At 35.0% G+C, this 23,482-nt stretch overlaps 1 protein-coding gene across 1 annotated transcript; it reads left to right on the top strand.

The window, feature by feature from the left end:
* Window positions 1-6,345: 6,345 nt before the first annotated feature.
* Window positions 6,346-23,245, top strand: LOC123709923 (serine-enriched protein). The gene is made up of 8 exons (XM_045661538.1): window positions 6,346-6,395; window positions 10,418-10,611; window positions 11,930-12,065; window positions 13,335-13,452; window positions 20,642-20,799; window positions 22,314-22,445; window positions 22,612-22,794; window positions 23,030-23,245. The coding sequence occupies exons 1-8, from the start codon at window positions 6,357-6,359 to the stop codon at window positions 23,192-23,194; spliced, it is 1,125 nt and encodes a 374-aa protein (XP_045517494.1). The 5' UTR covers window positions 6,346-6,356; the 3' UTR covers window positions 23,195-23,245.
* Window positions 23,246-23,482: the final 237 nt, after the last annotated feature.

The raw sequence follows: 23,482 nt of genomic DNA, 5'->3' as shown, positions 1-23,482 counted from the left end.
CCTAAGTCAATTTGGTTCGCGGCAAAAACTGCCTTAAAAATAATATAATTCGATGAAATCTTTTTTAAGTACTTCACATTCCTTTGTTTCTATTTATGAGAATAAATAATTCCGTATGAAGAAAATGTACAAAAAAGATTAGCTTTCTTTGGTTTTAGTAAGTAAGTCTACTTAAGTCTATCTAGCAATAGAGAGGACAAGCCCCTTGGGAGAGGCGAAGGGCTAGGTTAGTACTAAGGGCGAGCTTAGTACTTTTACGTAGAAGAAAATATTTTAACCGCTATTTTATCTTGATTAAGCAATATATCAGCATCGACACCTAATATTTCTTAACGAAAAACTTAAGTACCCATCCGCAATAGAGTTGAGGGTAATTAATCTTGGTTTGGCCGATAATCCATTTCGTAGAGGGTAGTGCTACGGCGTGCTACGACTAGCGCTACGGCTTACTGCTCGTGAGCTACATCTACGATGAAACTTTTTTACTTCCATCATTTATAAAGAAATATATGAGTGAAGTGAAGTTTTAACTAAATAAAGATTATTTACTTGATTGTCAGTCATTCTTTAACAAGTCTAAAACCAACCGTTAGTCCAATAAGTAATATACAGTCTAGATTTATATCACGTTATTGAGCTTTGTGTAGTTTAAAAATTTATTTAGATATCTTGTTTTTATTTTGTTTTAATAATATACGTCGAGGTAATGTCAGTACCTATTAAAGTAAAAAGAAGTGTGATCAATGAAAGCTAGTGATTTATGGGTCACCAGACTAACGAGTAGACTGGTCACTTTGGATACCTGAAACGCCGAAGGACTTGTACGTGTATGTTGCCGACCTTTGAGGGTTAGGTACGCTCTTTTCCTGAAGGCTCCTAAGTCATCGGATTGAGAATACCTTTACTGGCAGCTGGTATCACAAGGTGATGCAGTGCGGTAGATAGGGCCATAAAATGCGCTGCATGACTGGAACAGGGATTTGAGGAAGAATACCAATACATTTTAACCCTTCAAGAAGTAATAAAAAGGTTTTTGTATTTATTCTTTTCCCAAAAAGAAGCTCGTTTACAAGGCAAACAACTCGTCAGACAATTCAAACAAGAGTTTGCCTTTACCAATTCGATAAATACACAACATCAGGCATATTTTACAATACAAATTGTGAATGTCTAGTTTGAGCATTCTTGTATGTAAAAATTTATATAAAGCTTGTACGTAAAAAGATTATGATACACATTCGGTTATTTGACGGTTACAACAGATTTGTTGAAATTAAGCCATAACAAAAAAAACACAAATATCTTCTATTGAGAAAATGTCATTTCTTACCTATTTATGTGTGTGAAGAAATCTTTTTTTTATAGAACAGGGGGCAAACTGGCAGAAGGCTCATCTGATATTAAGTGATACCGCCGCCCATGGACACTCTCAATACCAGAGGGCTCGCGAGTACGTTGCCGGACTTTTAAGAATTGGTACGCTCTCTTCTTGAAGGACCCTAAGTGGAATTGATTCGGAAATACTTAAGTGGGCAGCGGCAAAAATTGCCTTGAAAAACGCTCAGTCGTGGAACGGCGGACGTCGAGGTGATACGGGTGGAATTTCGTATTCTGATGAGGACAGAGGATTCTGCTTCGAGGGCGCTGCTGATGATTTTTTTCCAAGACAACAGGAAACAATAACTGTCCTTCCATCAAGCCGAGCTGTCGCGAAACGACCTTACCCACCAAAGAGGCAATCATCTTTTTTTCTTGACTTCTTCTTTTCTATTACTTTAGTTTTCCGATCCTCGAAAGGAACACCCACTGACCTGATTGTCTTTTGGATTGGAGTTCGTAGCAATATATCTAGTTTTCATCATGCGAAGGTGTTTCTGGTCGTCGATTAAAGATAAATCCATCTGGTATAAAGCTTCCTGACGCCTTAATGTTCGTGTAATATTTTTTTAACTTGACTCATAGCAATGCCTAGGCTTACCACAGGTCACTTTCTTATCTTCCTCTATCATGCGTCGCCCAGCACTGATGTTATCTTCAGTAGTCGCTGTTAAAGCACGTCCGTCACGCGGATGATCATTTAGATTGCTGCGTCCAGGCTTTAACTCGTTTAACCAATTGTAAATAGTGGCACAAGATGGGGCTTCATGAAGAAATGCTAATCGCAGCCTATCACAGCTTTGTTGTTGAGTAAGCCCATAACGAATGTCATAATAAATCATTGACCGAAAATTTTCTCGCGTTAGGTTCATTTTCACGTGTAATAAGAGTTTTAGACTTGCCGCCAAATCACAAATACAAATGACAAATGAATGCAATATACTACATTAGGTTACCAAAAGAGTTCTAAAATTGAAATTCAAAAAAGTTTTCATTAGCAATGTTTCTAACTAGCCAGTTCTAAACACTTTCAGTGTTACCCACGTATTATTAGTGAGCAATTAGTGGGCACGGTAATATAAGACGGATTGTGTTGTACAGAGAAGTAGAGAGAAGTTTAGTTTTAAGTATCTTGAATGGAGACAACTTTGCATACCGCCATAAGTTCTGTTACATTTTTTAAATAAAGTAATGTAAAATTATTGAAATTTATACCTTCATATTTATTAAAGTCTCAGCAAAAAATATTCTATTCGAAATGGTCACCTTTTATTCAGACCTTTAATCTGGTTGGCCAAGAATCTATGGATTAACACAACGTTTCCAAGGGAAATATCGCCACTGCTTACTCCAAAGATTTTTTAAGAGACTTAATGTCGCCGTATAGTTTAGAACAGGCCATGTCCTCTAAATCTGACCATAATTTGAAGTCTAAGGGGCTGAGGTCTGGGCTGGTTGAGAGCCAGTCTTCAGCTCTTATAAAGTCCGGAATGTTGGTTTTAAGCCAGGTTTGGGTAGTTCGTACCTTGTGATCAGGTGCAGAATCCTGCTGGTCCATGGTATATTTTTTAAAAGTGTATTGGTAAGAGATTTCACAACTTGATCCAAGACCTGTACCTTGATAAACTTGGGCTGAAGTTTTCACTCCTTTTTCACAAAAATGTACCTGAATTAGACACGCCCCACCAAACCATCACTGACGCAGGATGATAACCACCTTGTGCTGCTTTAGAACTGTGAGCTTACAATTTATCATTTTGTTTATTGTAGTGTTCTTTAGTTCTAGTGATTATATTCATTTCTCGCGATAATATTTATTGCTTCCTATGGGATTTCAATTGAAGTGTCTGGAATATTACCGACGGCTCCATTTCTTTAACACACCATTCCATATAGGAATTTGAAAATGAACACGAAAACATAAGTAAAATAGCGCAGTATCTAAAGAAGTTTTTAAAGTAACATACGTGTTCCAAATTCAAAATAATTAAAAAGTTGAAAAAAAAGAAAAGTTTTTATGTAACAGACAGTATTTATAGCCAGACTGGTTGGAGTTTTAGTTTTTATGTCGACTAGACTACATTCTCAATATCACGACTTACGAGTTTCCGAAACCTTATGTGTATTCTTGGGTTCATAAAATTAGAATACTTAAAGGGATAGAGACTAAGGTTGTTGCAAAAAAATGCATGGAAATACCTTCGCTGTAGGAAAAGTGTAACACAATACAATAGACATCGTGACATGACAGATTAAAATTTATTTCGAATTAATGATACTGAAAGGGATTTACTAGAATAGGTACTGGCGTTGATATGTAAACCTTAGAAATCATAAAATACTTCATAAGCTCAGCGTAATCCCGTATAATTATACAAATGCCGCGGTTAATACGAATTCCATCCACAATACTTCACCTAAGCCGTGTCTCAAGACTAGATTCTTGAGTATGTTCCATTAAAATATTTGTCTAAGTACACACACGTACATCAACGTCTTACTCCCCATTACACCACTAATCGCTAGGATTCCGCACTGATGCTTTTAATTAATGGCTTAGCTGTACCCTTATTCGTCTCTGCAATTAAAATTATACTAAAGTCACTTAAGGAATTCAAGATTAAATAATGGTTTGAGTTATTTTTAATTAATAAAGCGGTATTTATAATACGCTATAGAATATGAAATATCATTTATACATTTTTACTTTTAAGTTTTATAACAGCGCCATCTAGTGACGACATACTGAACTAGCTGTCCGAAAAAACCATTGGAGACCACATGGTAAGTAATCGTCGTAACAACGTTCTTGTAAAGATAATACTTCTATAAGAGATGTCTCTTTCATAAAATAGTAGTGTTTTGTTTTTATATTAATATTTATTTTATTAAATATGAATATAATATTTGTAGAGGTAAGTGTAATCACAATAATGTTCTATTTTTAAAATTGTAAACTTTTGTTTTTCCGTTTTAAAGCAAAGTCCTGTTACGAGAATTACATTTGCACAGAGTAAATTAAAATACTCAAAGTTCTTAAAAATGCATTAAAATATTGACATTTACAGCTTAAAAGCGCATGACTGACAAACCTATATTAACTAAAACGTCTGAATGCAATCATTCATGAATTTCACCTTCATCCATTGAAGCTAGCGACGACCTTCTTTCAACTATGTCATATTGATGGTAACCGCAAGCATGCGCCTTGCAGACTACGCATGCGCGTCGCCACACGCCTCTCTCTGTGTACAACGAATAGTTTTTTTCTGTAAGAACTTGTCAAGCTACAATATTATGCATTTAAAACTTCAATCGTTTCAATAACAACTAGTTTTTGAACTTCTAGGTTAAAGTAGTGTTCAGAATTATTTGTCATTCATTATGTATTGATTTCGAGTGTTAATTGTATTCTCGTGGCCGAGATTGTAAATTTAAAAAGTGAAAAAGGACTTCCTTAGCTTCCATCAACAGGTTAGTTTTTTGTTTATATCAAGTTATATTACGAATGCATGTAGGCGTTGCTCGAGACAGCGTGGGCGTTCACAACCAGACACGTAAAGATAAACACGCTGCGTCAAAGAAAAAAATCTCAATGCCTGAGGGCTTTAGGAGGCCTAGAAATAAACAACGCCCTTCATTTTAAATATAAAAAAAACAACAATATCGGGTTAGTATTCAACTCATGCTTATTATAATAATCGTTGGTTTTACTGTTAAGACTTAGGTTAGGGACTAAGGTTTTCATTTAGTAATTATCTAAGTACATTGTTTGCATAAATCAATATTGGCTCGCGAGTGTTGCGTTTTTGGGTCGTTGCTCTCGTCCTATATACGAACAAGAGAATACGATTCCATGAATCACGCATATGCAGTCACCAAAGCGTCTACACACTGCCCTAAAATCAATGGCGATATCGGGACAATGGTGTTGGGGATGAAATCGTGAGCTCGTATGAACCAAGTTCTGAGTTAGGGTTGATAGTAAAATTAGGGTACGATTTGCCCACACACGAGGCGATCTAGGGAGCGATCTCGAGTGCTCCCCACCACTTCTCTAGTATATTGCCTCTGATTTTAGGGCCCTGTGTAGACGCTTATAAACAATACCATTATTATTTTGTTCATTTTATGAATATTTTTTTGGGCTTCTTAAATAAATGATAGTTACTCGTAGCATACTCGTATTTGTACCATTATACTACTTATATCATATTCCTTTTATCAGAGCGAGGTTGTCTGATAAAATGTATAATAGATATAATAAATAAGTGTGAACTAATTACGAAACACACCTAAATTGTCATTTTGTCAAACCCTTCATATGGATTCATTTCATAACTCTTTATATGGACGAAACTTTATAATTACAATTATACTTTACTCTTAACTACTTTTGTATTCGAAAATTCAATCGTCAAACCTTTAATGTAAACTTTCTTACTGTATCTCCATTTAAACACGACACAATACAGTTGTCAAATGTCAAAGGACACCTAAAGTATCACAAATTAAAAATATTTAATCAGATAAAAAAGCAATAAAGGGTAACGGTAGTTCTCTGTGGTTGTTCATAGACAATTTTAAAGCAGTTTAATAACGAGAAGACTAAAATCTAACGTGGCGATCTGCCGGTCAAGAATTATGCATTACAACAAAATTAAAAAAAAAAAATTAACAATACATGTAGTTCATTTTTTTAGACTCCAACAACAAACTAAAATCAAAGAGATGTTCTTCTCAAATTTGACTCTCTAAGGACCTTTGTAGTGTTGGATGTTTTAATCAAAATGTAATTAATATTCAGATGGTTTATTATAGATTTTTAATTAGACAAACGATACATTCCAAATTTCGATTTCGACAATTTCTAGTCCAATAAGCAACAGCTCTCCCATTTGAAGCTAGACGTCTATTTTATTTTCTGTCAGTCGCAGTCTGAAGCTCGCCTCTTTTAGACGTGTCGTGTACATTTCAATATGGATTTAATGAAAACAAGACATTTTAGCTTGGATGAAGTGAGTAGTTATAAATTAATTAATATCAATAAAAACTATTAAATAGTAATTTGAAATATATTTGTTTATTGATAAATTAAAAACGTTTTACCCAGTCGTTAATTATAACAGACGAAGTAGTTAACTCGATTTAAAAAAAGAATATTAAATCACAATTATGATTTAAATAAGATTTAGAGATTCAGATATTTTAATCAAACTTTTTCTTCAAGATCTATGACTTCCATCTTTTTGTCATTTCCTCGTTCATCTCCGTTTTCCTCCTTAGTACGTGATAATGGGTTGTCGAAAACAAATCACAATTTTATATTAGACATTGTCAAAATTTGATTTAGGTGCTGGTAATGGATGTAGAAGCTTTGGTCCTTAAAAAAAATAATGTAAAGACATCATTGGATTAATTTAAAATATTATATCTCAATAATAAATATAATAATAGTTACTTATAACAATGGTAACTAAAAAAAAATAGTGTAGAAAGTTGCCAATACTTTTATTGTTTTTCGAAGTAATCTCCGTTCCTCTCTACACATCGTCGCATTCTATGGAACCACTGAGAAAAGCTTTATCTTTAGTTCTAGGGAATAAATGAAAGTCACAGGGAGCCAGGTCGAGAGTCAGGACTGTATTGCGAATGACTCATTATCTCGACACCTATCATATATTCAACATTCCGTTTTACGGAGTGCGCTCAAGCATTTTCGTGGGGAAGGAGGATCCTGCTTCGAGGGCGCTGCTGTCGAATTTTATCCAAGACAAAAGGCAAACGGCGATTGACATACCAGTCTGCAGTAGCTGTCCTTCCATCTTCTAGCACAACTGTCGCAAAATGACCTTTCAATCATCTTTTTTCCTTGACTTCTTCCTTTCTTTACCTTAGTTGGCCGATCCTCGAAAGGAAACACCCACTGAGCTGATTGTCTTATGGTTTGGGGTTCGTAGCAATATATCTAGTTTTCATCACCTGTGACGATGTCAAATACAGTATTTGAGTCACGGCCGTAGAACTTATCTAACATTTGGCGACACCAGTCCATGAGAAGGTGTGTCTGGTCCTCGGTTAAAGATTGGGGACACCATCTGGTACAAAGCTTCCTGACGCCTAAATGTTCGTGTAGTATTGTTTTGAACTTGACTCATACCAATGCCTAGGTTTTATCATCCTCTATCACGCACAGGCGTCGCACAGCACTGATGTTATCTTCAGTCGTCGCTGTTAAAGGACGACCCTCACGCGGATCATCATTGAGATTGCTTCGTCCACGCTTCAACTCGTTAAACCAATTGCAAATAGTGGCACGAGATGGGGCTACATTAAGAAATGCTAAGCGCAACCTATCATAGTTTTGTTGAGTAACCCCACAACGAAAGTCATAATAAATCATTGACCAAAAATTTTGTCGCGTAAGGTTCGTTTTCACCTGTAACAAGAGTTTTGGATTTGCCGCCAAATCATAAAAACAAATGACAAATGAATGCAACATACTACATTAGGTTACCAATGAGTTCCAAAAATGAAATTAAAAAAAAGTGTTCATTAGCAATGTTTCTAACTGGCCAGTTCTAAACACTTTCAGTGTTACTCACGTATTATTAGTAATATAAGACGGATTGTGTTGTACAGATAATTATTTTATACATAAACAAATATATTTGAGACATGAAACGATCAGTTAAGTTTTAAGTATTTTCAAAGGAGCCAACTTTGCCTGCCTAGTCGAGCCATAAGTTCTGTTGTATAATGTAATATTATTAAAATTTATACCTACATATTTATTGAAGTCTCAGCAACTGGCCACTTCTAAACATTTTCAGTGTTAACCTTGTAATTGAAAGATTAGATCGAACCATAACACTCAAAATATACTACAGTTAACTACTATCAACCGTACGAAAACCTTCTCATTATCCATACAGACATTTAATAATAATAATTTATTTTCATACTTCTACTCAGAAACATGTCTACCAGGCTTCTAATGAGGTGAGAACAATGTTTCAGGAGCCTATTCCTTACTACTTACATTAACTGTATATTCAATGAAATTAAATCTGTGAGAGAAATAGAAAACTTATTTTTTTAATAATGAACCCCGGTTAACTTAGTATTGTTTACATATAAAATATATACATTTATGTCCAAATTTTGATCAATTTTAATAAAAAAATATTTTTTAAAAGACAAAAAAAAATCAAATACTTCCCAGCTAGAAACAGTTTTTATTATATTTTTAAATCCGTTTTCGTATTTTGCATCACTTATTATTTATGTTTAATCCTTTCCGGAACTGACACAATGATAATACAAATCGGCCCAGCCATCATCGAGTTTCAGCTATGTTACAATTATACATTTGAAATATTAAATACAGCAATGTATGTTTCAAAAGAATAGAGATTTTCCGATCCACTGCAAATTGTGTTTAAAGGTTTGTAGCCTTCTGTGACTTAAATGGAATCAATTATTTACCGAGAATCAAATACCAGGTTAAGCGCATTATAAATAACATATTAAAATTAAACATAAATTTTATGTTTATAATTTATCATAATTTTTTACATAATTTTATCATCTTGCACAATCGCAGTATAATTCACTAAACGGCTAACAATTTCATGACCGTTACCAGCTAAAACTGATACTTATACACCACCTTTTCTGTATCACATTTTTGTGTACAATTGTAATTATTTTTACTATTCTATATTATTGTGTGTGTGATGTGTATTAGGTAATAATTATCCAATTTTGACATACATAGGGGGAAAAGATAAGCGTAACGGTCGCAAACCGCTGTAAATGGAATTATTATATTAAAGATATAATTATATAGTATATAATTCCATCTTATATCATCAGAGAAACGTGTTTCCTGACCCGTATAGAATTTCGGTACCTCTCAACCATTTACTTGAAATTGTCAGTTGGCATAACTTGGAAACTAGATTATAAAATTGTAATCGATTTTCTGTGAATACAACTCTGTAAGATTCCATTTAATTCTTTTTTTAATCGAAACAATTTGTATAATATTTGTTTTCGTACTAGTAGGTTTATATAAAAACGTACTCAACGAACTTACAACGTAGTAACTTGTATTAAGTATGATTAGACAATTTTGAACGCTCTGTGAATCGTAATTTTATTTTTATGTCTAGACAGATTGAGCATTTGTAGGATAACAGTTACTTATATTAATTTTTAATGAAATTAAGAAAAACTTTGAACAGTTAATAATCCTGAAATTTACTTACCTACCTTAAATTTAAAAACTGCTACTTAAATAATAATTAAATAATAGGTAATTATGACAATGAAAACAAAAAAAAAAATATTAAAAATCGTTAGAGAATTTTCTAGGACCTAAGTTTTATAGCTGCTTTTGAAACAAAATATTTTATTGATTCTCGCTTTTTTTATACATGACAACTTTTATATCGCGTTAATTTGGACATAGCATGACATTATCCAACACATACATACGTAAATAATTCAAATATACCTTTAAGAAAATATAACCTTCAAAAGCGACCTTAGAATGTCTAGAATCTTATATTTAATTGAAAGATAAGAATTTAGGTAGAACAATAGTACTCAAAATATCTTAAGAGTTCAGTTAACTATTATCAACCGTACGAAAGCTTTTTCATTATCCATACGAACATTTCTCTCTATAGAGCAGTTTTGGCCTAGTGGCTTCAGCGTGCGCCCCTCATTCCTGAGGCCGTAGGTTCGATCCCTGGCTTTCCTTCTATGTGCGCATTTAACGAACGTGTGTTAGGCACAGATATTATCTACTCGCCTATCAGATTGACAAATGCTCATAAGGCTGATTCAGAAATCTAAAGCCAATGAGAGTTGTAGCGCTACTGATTTATTTATTTTTTTACTTATATTATAGATTAGTCCATTTATCAATGTTCTGGGCGCATTGCGTATAACCCCAGATTCCCGTTAAAATGTAATAAGGCTGGGCATACATTTTATTTAATGGACTACATCAATTCCAAATTTCCTAAAGGCATCAATGCGAAGTGGAGCTTTAGCAGCTATGGAGGCAGAGCCAGACCTCAGTACGTTCGAGAACAAATCCGGTCTCGCCGAAGATATGAAGTTTCTGGCGTCTATGCCTGAATTGTGTGACGTCACGTTTCTTGTTGGGGACACGAGAGAGCCAGTTTGCGCCGTCAAGGCTGTATTGGCAGCTAGAAGCAGGTGAGACGGGTCAATACTTTGAAATTTGAAAATACACTGGATATATTTATCGAATTCTTTATATTCGCGAAGTGAGTTCAGGATAGCTAAATTGTGTATCTTATGTATTTAATATGAATTTATTTGGTCAAAATTATCGTGTTGGCTTAGTGTATGTATTATTGAGAATATATACATGAAAAAAAAATTAAATGTACTAAGGATTATAATTAACAAACAACTGAATATTTATTTACATCATATATAGAAGACGTATGCTTAGATTTGCAATACGAAAGATTTTGACCAAAAAGTTAAATATTTAATAATTTTCATGTCAATGGAACCCTCCAATTTATTTGAAGCAATGTATTTTATACATCAAAACCCAAACAACACAAGAATGCAACCTTGATTGAAAAGTTTAATATATAAAAAATTATGTGGGCATATTTGAAGAGATTGCTAAGGTCTTTGTATTGTAATAATAATTAATGATTAAGCCTCACACTCACACCTTTTCAAACTCACCACACACACACTTTATATCATATTATACCTTTCTGTCGTATCAAGAGTATAAAGTACAAATTTAAAAACTTACTTAAAGTAAATCCTACCTTACAAGAGAAAACTTTTAAGCTTGAAAGCTCTTTCCATCTACGTCTCTTGAAAGTATTACTCTGTAAGGAATATGCATCGAGGCAGATAGATGTTAGATACAGTAAGTTATGCGTAAAGCTAGGAATTATTTACGGTTGAACTAATTTTAAACTGTTCCATGTTTAAATTTTTAATTTTTTTTTAATGCGAACTTTTTCACATAAAGATGTCGAAAATAATTTTAAACCTGACACAGTAAACTTTAAAAAAGATCGTTACGCTTCGATTCATAACCGAGACTGCTTAATTGATGACGTTAGCGTGTTCAATTGATTCTTTCCGAAAATTTAAATTTGGAACACGATTTTCTTAGTTAAAATAAACAACATTTACGCATTTATTTACGTTCGTCAAGAAATGCGTGAATTTGATGAAACTGGCATTGTTCCTTAATTTACTATCGCATTTAAAACAATGCTTTCGAAATTAGCAGAAGCGTTTGAAAACCAAAATAACAACGCAAATATTTTCCAATTTAAACAATATCAGAAAAAGCCTTTAGAAATCAGTTAAAAATCAAATACCAAGAAAATATTGTTTAACATCTGTTTTACAGACGAATTGATGCTCTATAATGTATTGTATATAAATAAAATATATTTTTTTTACTACTGTACTGTATATGTCCGATGTCAATAGCCGTCGTAGCCTTTATTCATAGTTTTTATGCTTCCAGGGTTTTTCAAAAAATGCTCTATCAGGCGCCAAGTCCTCAACGAAAGAAGGAGTCGGCTCCGAGAGAGAACAAACTCAGGCTTTTCTTAAAACGATCTTCGGAACCGCTTCTGAACCTTCAAAACGCCGCTCAGCAGGTATGAACCTCTTAATGTTGAGGAGAAATTTACGTAAACTTATTCCACTAATTTGTTACAATACATTGCTATTAGAACCCCTTCAGCCTTACACTGTATACAATAATTTTGAAATGACCCGACCGCATTGATTAATCCAATTTCGGGTCAATGCGTTTTGTGTATCAATTTACTCATAATAAACACAACGTTTAGTATTAAATTATTGATCATAGATACTTGGTAACAGTTTACAGTTAATAAAAGTTTTACTTGAATGTTAAAATGCGTTTTTCACACCTGCTAAATCAGTGGTAAAAGTGTTGCCTGAGATGGCAATGCATTTAGACGCCAAGCGCGGCTTCAGCTTAATCTTTTAGCTTTATTTATTTATATACACATCGTATATAATGCTATATATATACAGTTACAAGCTATCTTTTATAAAATATATGTCAATTATGGTAAACATAAATGCTACAAAAAATTAAAATTTTAGTAATTTTGCTTAACAATAAGCAAAAAAATCACTATGAAAACAGCACTTAACAATGCTTGTTTTCTGGCTCTATTTAAGTGGTGTTTATTCCGGTATGTTCGCGAAGAATTCGCATAAGAGGTGCTTGAACTCCTAGGTTGGTTTTTGCAGCCGAAATATGGAAAATGTTGATCTTAAACCTTGAGAATGAATAAGGGACTACAGTCTTAAAACTTCGTAAGAGGTTACACTTCTATATTTGACCATTTAGAACGTAACGCCGGCTAGAGATCTCCAGTACAGTGATATCATTTAAATTTCCTAAAACGTTGATAGTACGGGAGCCTACTAGCTTTATGTTATATACGTTCTTTAATGTGACAAACTTCGACTACTCATCTTCTTCTATAGCGCTCTAATCTGTTTTGGCTCTTTGTTCAATCTGTGGTACTTTAGTATCCATGTTAACAATTATTATGTTACCGCAGAGAACAAGTTTCGCGCAACAATTGGCACCGATACAAGAGGTAAAATCTAAATTGACGTGTTTTAGGAACAATTCTTGGTGTTTTTGTACAATACACACGTTTGTAGTTAGGATTTTACTACAACAAATGCATGGTTTCTTTGATATTGCTATCAATGTTGATGACAACACTGCTTATGCAAATATTGGCTGAAACTTATAAGCACTGACTTCATGCTTTTTAAAATTAAACTATGTATTTTAGGCTGTACTACGCTAATTCGCAACGAACTTTCTTCTTTAATATTCTCTTTATTATATTGTCAACGTGATTTTTTTACAACAGCCGTCATCTCAGCAACATCAAACCTTGATCATTGAAGAATTTGAACCAGACGTATTTCGGCAACTCATTGAATACATCCATACTGGGTGTGTTACTTTGCAGCCTAGGACTTTGTTAGGTAAGTTAATATATTTGTATTCTTTTTGATTAATGTTGAGTTCCTGGGCCCTCGGGGTGCTTTAAATAATATAGAATTTTATTTTATTTAATAATTAAGGCAATGTAACCTTTGAAGAGATTGCCTACGTCTGGCTATACTCTCGGGGCGTAACTCCCATGATTAAGTTAATTGCTATGAAAGGAATGAATGCAATGTAACAGTTGAAGAGAGTGCCTACGTCTGGCTATACTCTCGGGGCGTAACTCCCATGATTAAGTTAATTGCTATGAAACGAATGAATGCAATGTAACAGTTGAAGAGAGTGCCTACGTCTGGATATACTCTCGGGGCGTAACTCCCATGATTAAGTTAATTGCTTATACTCTCGGGGTGTAACTCATATGCTTTAGTTAATTGCGATGAAACTAGTGAATGCAATTTAAAGGTTAAGAGAGTGCCTACGTCTGCTAATACTCTCGAGGTATAGTTCCGACGATTTAGGAAATGTACGCGCTTGTAAAACTTATAAAGTCTTAAAGTCAGTACAATAAGTGTTAAATTCACTCCCGTGTGCAGCCTGTAGAGTCTTCGGTTGTAAAATATTAGTATTGAAAAAAAACATATAACTGAAATGTTATTTGGCTCTACATGGATAAGTATCGCATAGTTATGAAAAAATACCAGTTACCGTATGGAAAAAGGCTAGGGTAGTAGTCACAAATAATTATTTAATCATCATCTAACTAATCATATTACAACAGAATCAGTTTATTTGTCAATATAACGTCTTGAAATTAAATGTTCGTACATTTGCCACAAGTCGCAAAGTTATATTAAATGTCAATGGATTCAATCAACTGATATTACGAATATCGAATTTGAGGAATATAGATTACGAAAGTATTGTATTCTGTTTAAATGTTATGTAAACTAAGCTTTTCTTAAGTTAAACAATTTCAATATTAAATAGTTCGACTGAGATTAGTTGTAGTTATTAGTACTAATGTCGGGTGTTCCAAGACGCACACATGTTTTTATTGGCCAGAAAGAAAGTTTGAAGTTACCAGCTAAGGTGCATGTGCAATGTGCATAAATAGTCATATAAGAAAAGACTGAGTGTTGATATAACCATAATTAATCAACACTTGTGATCGGGCTTAATCAAATTTATCGTTATTAATATCTGTATTTTTTATTAAAAATATTAACCTTCCATTTGCTTCCTACGCATTAAGATCTTGACAATAACATTGTAATTATTATTTGACAACGACAGAACTCTTTGTTGTCAGCTGTCAAAAAATCAGTTTAATATATTTTCAGTAATATCTAAGAATCACGCGCAATCGCATCGATTCACACCACACTTTGACAGATGACAATAACAATCGATAATGACATCTTAAAGATTGTTTCCATTTAAATGTGACCATTGATGAGCTTTTTTACGTTATTGGTCAGGCTTTTAAGCATTGTATTCTTGAGTGTTGGTACACACTTTTGAACACAGGATTTTTTTCTCTCAAGATCCCAATCTCCTATGTTTGTCTTATATAGATCTATACAAAAACATTCTTACACCAAATGCTTGTCAGACTGCAATCTGATTTCATTAATCGCTAAGTTCATATACGTACATTTGTTGATGCAATATATGATATAAAACGGCTTTTCGTGCCTGGATATGTATATGCGACAATAGAAAAATTATATAGATTTATAAATTCAGTTCTGTGTAATAAAAGCTTTGGCAATGAATTTTTATTATCTGTGAAATAAATTTTTGCGAAACGACGGCAAACGCCATTAAGTTTCGTTCATTCTTCTAGATGGGTATGTAATGATCAATAAAAGACCCTTCTTTATGTGAAAATGGAAATTAAATCGTTGTGGTATTTCAGAATAACAGATTATAATGAATAAAACTAGGGTGGTATATATATTAACATCGAATGAACATAAATTTCACAAAACATACTCTACGTGAAGAGCATTCTTATGTACAATACATAAAACCGAGTTTTTTGTTATTGAACAAACGGGCAGTAGGCGCACCTGATGTTATGTGGCCGCCCATGGACGCTCTCAATGCCAGAGGGCTCGCGATTACGTTGGCGGCCTTTTAAAAATTGGTACGCTCTGTTCTTAAAAGACCCTAAGTCGAATTGGTCCGGAAATACTTTAGTGGTGAGCGGTAAAAAATGCTTTACAAAAAACACTCAGTTGTGAATTGCATATTCTGACTTGACGTCCGATGATGAAACTTCGCTGCAGGTATTAATCCGAAGTCTTTTGTTAACATAGCTTTTACACATTGAAAGAAAACACTTTTCTAACCGGATTAAAGCTATTTGTATATATCAATAGCAGGGTTTCGACTTCAGACATAAGTTTGTTCCGGTACTCATCGATATCTGCCTGAGAAATACCTGCCCGGCCAGTGTAAAGATCCTCAGTGCTGCCATCCACATAGCAATGAATGTTGCTAAGTTGCAATATATCATTGACATGAAGAAGAAACGGGGTTGGGTATAGGACACATTCTTTTGGGATTATTCAGAACATGCTCCGTCGGTGGTGACCTTGATGCACCGATTGGCCAGAAATCTTGAAATCTCTAATCAGCTGGTGGCCCTCTAGATACTTCAGGAGCTGGCTATTAATAATGGATTCCATTATTTTAAAGAACAAGGAGGTTAAATCATTTAGGCGACAGTTGGACGGATCAGCACTTTTTCGAGCATGTCGTACAGACCCGAACTGTAATGCAAGTTCAGCGCTACATCGAGAGCAGACATGGTTTATATATGGACATATACATAATATATGGACAACCCAGTCAGTTATTACTTAACCAACCGCTAACCACAATACAAAGTATGTTGAAAAACTACTTTTATATGCATTTTTCGCGCTCCTAAACAAGACTGCTATGGTTACATGTATACAAACCACACTGGTTTTCTAATGTAACATATCATGATTTTAAATAGACAATATGCAGTTTTCATAGGCATACTCGTAACTTAGTCAGTTGTCACTAATAGTTATCGAATAACGGTGAGCAATTAAAATTGGGAAGTGATTTTTCGCGAGCTGTTTGCGAAATGTCATCCAACTGGAAACTTTTTAATTAAATTCACGTTTCCCAAACTATTCGGGCATAATGTATTTTGTTTACACGAGCTTTATTAAAAGATTACGAAACGAATGTATCTTTGACAGTTTCAACCGTATGACTATTTTTTTGCCTACGCTTTTCAAAAAAAAAAACATTTTATATAGTTTATAGTAAAAATGTTTTATTAAAAACGGGTTGTTCGCAGTTAAAATAATTATAAAATTCTCATAGCTTTTTTTAAATGTAATGCGAGGCAAACGAGCAGGAGGCTCATCTGATGTTTAGTGATCTAAGGCTCGCACGTGCGTTGCCGGCCGAATTGGTACGCTCTTTTCTTGTAGGACCCGAAGTCGAATTGGTTCGGTAATACTTCAGTGGGCTGCTGGTCCCACATAATAGTGGTGCGTGGCAAAAACTGCCTTAGAAAACGCTCAGTTGTGGAACGACGGAAGTCGAGGTGATATGGGTGGCATTTTGTATTTTGCCTTGACGTCCGATAATCATACTCAGCTGCAGGTGTTAGACCGAAAAGCTCTTCTGAACACTCCCCATGGCACTCCCACTAGAAAGGGGATGACTGTTGCGCTGATGAAATAACCCCAGTCATTTGACACAGTGGGCGATGGGGTCGTCACGACCCGATGCCGACAATAGTGCCTTAATGTAAAATGTTTGAAACATCTATTTTATAATATATTTAAATTATGTTTGCAGAAGTTAGAATATTCATTATCACTTAGATATCTACGCTAGAACAAAAGATATACATACGTACATTACATATGAAGCAATCATTATTTCAGCTTGTTAGGCTCAAAGATCGCCTTCTTAAAAAAGTATTATTTAAGGGATGTAAACAGCAAAACTAAAATTATTTCTAAACGTCTAAATATGTTTCTCGTAGAAGACTAAATGCTATTAATATTGGAAACTTGCTTATTTAGTGTACAAGATATAATTGAATTATAAACGTAGACTGTATAAGTAGATTAGGGAGAGGAAATTGCTTCGATCAGTATAGAAATTGAATTTTTAGCTTTATTCACCCCGTGATAAGATTACAGGAATCTTTTGATTAAGATTTCTTGTAAGATACTTGGAGAACTTTGTGAGTTTACGATAAGACGTTAATAATGAGAAGATAAAATTTATCTTAACAACATAATGTATGACACATTGTTTAGGAAATGGAACATTTTTATTTTACATACTGAAAATCAATCTACGAATTTATCAGTGTTGGACTAATGGTTTTAATATGCGACTCTCATCCCTAAGGTCGTTAGTTCGATCCCCGATCTGCGCACCAATGGACGTACGGTACAGGAAAACATCATTAAGGAAACCACCAAGTCTTAGATCCAAAAACGGCGTATGTCAGGCACAGAAGGTTGATGCCTTTTAGAACTGATCATGAAACACATACAGACACGTATGGCCCAGACTTAAAAGGTTGTACCGTCGTTGGTAAATGTAGTGATTGTAAATTAAAATTAAAATAAGAATGCATTGAATCGATTTTCAATTGTCATCATGTTACTTTCTATAGAAACTAAGATAGATACTTACCCGGTATACGCCATTGACTTGCGAACTGGTAGTAAATGTAAATTTACAATTAATTTTATTTCTATTTGACGTTCATAAGTGTACTTATTTTCCTATATGAATAAAGATATTTTGAGTTTGAGTTTGATATTCCCATATGAAGGCTATGTTATATATTATGCTAGGTTGCTATGCTATGCTAGCCTGTATCATATAGGGTTCACATTTTTGACAGTTAAATCAAAATTAAGAAATTATATAGAGGCGATTGATTGGATTGGCGAAGGGTTAACTGCTAGTAGAGCCAAGACCCTAACTTATTTAATAAATAATAAAATATAATATTTTTCATTGAGAAAGGTAGGTAGAATCAAGCCAGGTTGAATTATACACTATAAAGTTGCACGACTAACTCAATTATATGCTCCAGAGAGCTTTTATTGCATACTTTTATTAGTTTATTTCCAAGGAGGTTGAAAATAAATAAAAATATACTTCTTTGATCTAACTATAGATCTATCAAGATATTTGTGAATATAAACAAGGTTCGATATCTTCTATTTTACCACAGGTTGTTTGGAGTTTAATTAATTGCTGTAATAAAGATTAAATTGCTAAAATACTTCATAAGTATTTGTAATGAATGTGGTAACTCTAATATGTTACGTTGTAATTATTAATTTCACATTTCAATTCATTTAATTATATTTTTACGTAAATATTAATAAGTATGCCTTTACCGAGAGTTTTTATTTTATTTTTTATTTATTCATCCATATCTTATTGACATACATTTAACAAAAATATATATACTTTACCTTTCCGGGAGAAAGCCTCCTCCAACTTTTTCCAGCCTATTTTATTTCATGCCATCCAGTTTTCCAGTTACCGTTTCGATCCTGTCGTCCCAACGCTCTATTGGTCTCTCTTGTTCCTTTTGGTCCAGTCCATTCGGTAACTGATTTAGACCATCTGTCATCTGTGTAACGGATTACGTACTCTGCCCGTCTTCATTGAAGTTATAGGGCATGTTACTCAGCTTCAATTATTTTTGCTTCTCTGCGAATACATTCACTTTTCCGTTTGTCGCATAATTGAATTTCGAGACTACTTTTTTATCGCAAGCTGACACGGAGGCATTGTGGCTTTCGTTTTTTTTGAAACTCCAAGTTTGTGCTCCATATTATGTGAGGCAGCAAGCACGAAATGTTTTTAACTAAGGATTATTATTTGTTATTGTGTAAAACATACCCATGCTTGCCACAACTTGTCTTGCCAAATTTTGTTTAAATTTTCAATCCATTGTTAAATGTTTTCTCGGAAAATCCGGTAAATTATGTAATCAAATTTTGTTATGTATTATATCTATAAACATTTTCTAAAGACGCGTTCAACTATTTAATATAATCTACTTAAAAAAAATATTATGTTCCGGGTAGATCACGAAAAATATAATATTACTAATAGCTCAGTGGAAATAAACACACAACATTCTCCAAGTCAGTCGAAATATTATTTTTTATCATATTTTCCATATAGCGGATATGAAAATTATAACAATTGCGTTTAAAATGCTATATGTAGTAGCTATGGCATTTTATTCATTGAGTTTTTAAAAACATTCTTTTGGTAAGTGGATATAGCATAGCGTACATAAAGCAATTGCATCCGATGCTGGCTTGAAATAGGACCAGCATACGACAGTTCCAAAAGGAAAACCATTCTTCGCTTTAGCGTCAAAGGGAACCTGCAAAATCGGGTAATTCTGAACTGAAGTCAAAAAGTTTCGCCTCTGTTAACTCCGTGTGTACAAATCCAAAATAAAAATCAAGTTCTATTTTCGGGTAGTATTAAAAAAAAAATTAAGCATAAAGTGAAGTGAAAGAGCAGTGTTGGCCTAGTGGCTTCAGCGTGCGACTCACATCTGTGTGCCCCAATGGATCTTTATATGTGTGCATTTAATATTCGCTCGAATAGTGAAAACAAAAACTCAACGGCGTGTGTTAGGCAGGCTGATCACCTTGCTTCATACTTGGCCATTAGATTAACAAAAGATCATGAAACAGATACAGAAATCTGAGGCTTAGACCTAACAAGGTTTTAAAACCACTGATTTATTTATTATCAAGTTATGTAACCCAACTTTAGCTAATTTTTTTAGTTACTAGTTAGAAGCGAAAACAAAATGTTACCAATTATCACACTTGAAGCCAATATGAGCCCTTTTAGTTTTTACCACACTGATAAATTGTATTTGAACATTCTCCTTTCCGATAATGTCCAATAACATAAGTGTTATATAGATTTATGAACTCTTAGATATTTTTTTTTCTTAGCGTCACAAATCCTCTTCCCTAATTAACTAATTTTGTGTTAGTTATAAACTCATATTTTAAACCATTGTTGTGCTTCAAACAAATAGTTGTATTTAAACATCTCCATCCACAAAAAATAATTCGTAATAAGGTAATTTTACAACAACTCGAATGACAATTTGAAGTAGGTTTATTTAATAATATCAAAAACTAATAATTTCAGGTGTAATGAACGCAGCTGACTACTACGGGTTGGACGAGCTCCGACGCGCTTGCGCGGGTTTCGTTCAATGCTGCATTACTGTTGATACTGTATGCGCCCTGCTGGCGTCTGCTGAGAGATATATACAATATAAGTGTACCAAGTCTTTGGTACAAAAGGTATATAAGATTTTGTAAGGCCGGTAACGCACTTGCAAGTCTTGTACTAATTTTTAAGTGGCCAATGCTAAGGCCTTTTCGCTGTATTAGTCTAATATTTTTAAATAAAAGCCATCATTTGACCTTAAATATTTTTACGCGTGAAATATTACCACGATACTATAGAAGTATAATCCTTAGTCGTTAACGCACATGGAGTGTAACTTGCTGGCCCTAGTTTCAGTTAGTCGTGACACAATAATTGTTTCAGTAAATACAAATGCCAAGGCGCTTCATATAAATGATTAAGAACAGACGCATAGTGGCAAACATTATTATTATTATTATATTAGGAACATGTATACTGACTCTAGACTATAGACACCTGGAACGAGCGCTATGTGGGGGGCGAAACAGCCTCAGTCACAAAAATGTTTTCAATGATGCAAAAACAGCATACAAACAAATCAAGACAAAGCGTTTCACACCTCACAAGGCGCAGATCCTGACTGGCCGCGGGGCTTTTGGACACTATTTACACAGACTCAAACTGGAGATGAGCCCCGTGTATGACTGTGACGACAGAACCGACCAAACGGTGGTTCATTTACTTGTTGACTGTGCAACATTTGGAAGTGCCAGGTGCGATCTGGAGATCGAGACTGGATGAGGATGTCCCGGGATGGGCTATCCGACATGTTGCTTAGTCACAGATCGCAGCTGGAAAAAAATCTGCGGCAAGATTGTCAAACATGTCACTGAGATTAATAGCACGAGAGGTAACGCGGGTGGCGCCGGTCAGCTGGCTCCTGCTCGCCCATAAATATCATGATATTTCCGGAGTAGTTGTCGCCCGGGCCCGGCGGGAGACGCCAACCCTCTTAGTTAATAATGCCCCTTTTTAAGAAAGGGGAGACTTCGACACTCCCCTGCTACGTAGCTACTCGGTCTCATATCTGGCTGACTGCGTGCCCGATAGGCTAGTACGTAGGATCCTTTAAAAAAAACATATACTCGTGCAACTTGGATGTTTTTTATAAACGTACTGTCATTAAAAATTTGCTTACTCTAAAATCATGTTTATGATATTATGTAGATTTAAGATTCCTGGGTCATCACGGTGCTTTAACTATAAAGGATTTTAGGTTTACTTAATATTAACCACTCGCGTAATGCAAAGTAACAGTTGAAGAGAGTGCCTGTGTCTGGATTAACTCTCGGGGCGTAACTCCCTCAATTTAGAAAATCGTCACGCTTATAAAGCGTGAGTGAGCAAAATGAGCCTTGGCTTGTATTTAGTTTATTTATATTCATTAGCAGATTAGCGTTTTCATATAAACAGCGTCCATTTCTCTAAAATGAGGTCATTCATTTAATTCTGGAAAGCTGATCGATATAAAAATCTCTTTAGTCATAAGCCATTTTTCACAGCTACGTCAAACCTTAGAGTTTAATATTATTATTTGTAATGCTCATGTATGAAGTTGGATCTCGAAGATCGTCACATAAAATTTAATCAATCTTTCAAATTTCAGGTTCTAGAGTTCGTGGACGAGCACGGCAACGAAGTTCTTAATTTGGGATCGTTTACCCTTTTGCCGCAACATGTTGTGCGACTAATTCTGGCTAGAGACGAACTTAAAGCTGATGAATTTACTAAATTTCAAGTAAATTACAATGATATTATTAATGTTTAACAATACAGCTCCGTAGTACAGAACAGTTAACGTTAGAACACAGTGGTTTTGAATTCGATTTGACCTGAGTTTCATACAATTCAGCATAAGCAACTAGACTACGTGACTGACCAACTTCAAAGTATTGAAATTTCAGGCCGCCTTGATGTGGAGTAAAAAATACTTTGATACAAATCCAAACATGGTCCTTAAGGACGTGATCGGGAATTTTCTGGAGTACATCCAATTTCATAAGATTCCTGCCAATGTGCTGATGCGGGAAGTGCATCCACTCGGCTTGGTTCCATACTCTATCATCATGAATGCGTTAGCATATCAGGTGCGTACCCATTTAAGTGTAGTACAGCCGCTGATAAATTTAATTCTACAGAAAACACCAGGATCTGAATGTGCACAAGAAAATCAACACTCTTTTTGGTTAGGAGGCATATGCTGATCATCTACTGGGGTCTATAAATTAATTAGAGAGGGGTTTCATTTGAAGTAACTTCTTAATTCTTAGAAGCTAAAGTAGTTGGATTACGTAGAAACCACTAAAAACACTAATGTTGCAGGCAGACCCGGCCAGCGTAGATCCCGGTAAGCTGTCCCCCGCGAGGGTTCGCCGGGCCGGCCGGTCCATGTCGGTGCAGTCGTCGCTGGACCCGTACGGCTCCAACACCACCCTCTCCTCCACCGGATCCAGCGACGTTCCCTCTTCCGACTCACGGCACAACTAACGCGAGGGGAACGTCCCCTGTCCCGCGCCCGATCCCACCCCCGGACCTTCCACATCCGCCCAACAGGAAAAACCAGAAAAACTCGGCTTATTCTCTTCCATCAAACGCGCCGCCAGCAAGAAGTTTGGCGATCGCCGATCTCCGACCCCGAAAACTAGAGAGCCACGCTCAAAATCCGATTCCATCAAACATGCAGCTCTCACGAGGCAGGTTTCGGAAACCGTGGCCGCCTCCGGAGACCCGACCTTCGAACGCTGCAAGCCACGAAAACGTGACAGTGAAACTGAA

The sequence above is a fragment of the Pieris brassicae genome, chromosome 5 (assembly GCF_905147105.1).
Source record: "Pieris brassicae chromosome 5, ilPieBrab1.1, whole genome shotgun sequence".
Taxonomy (NCBI): domain Eukaryota; kingdom Metazoa; phylum Arthropoda; class Insecta; order Lepidoptera; family Pieridae; genus Pieris; species Pieris brassicae.
This window is presented reverse-complemented; position numbering and strand designations above follow the sequence as displayed.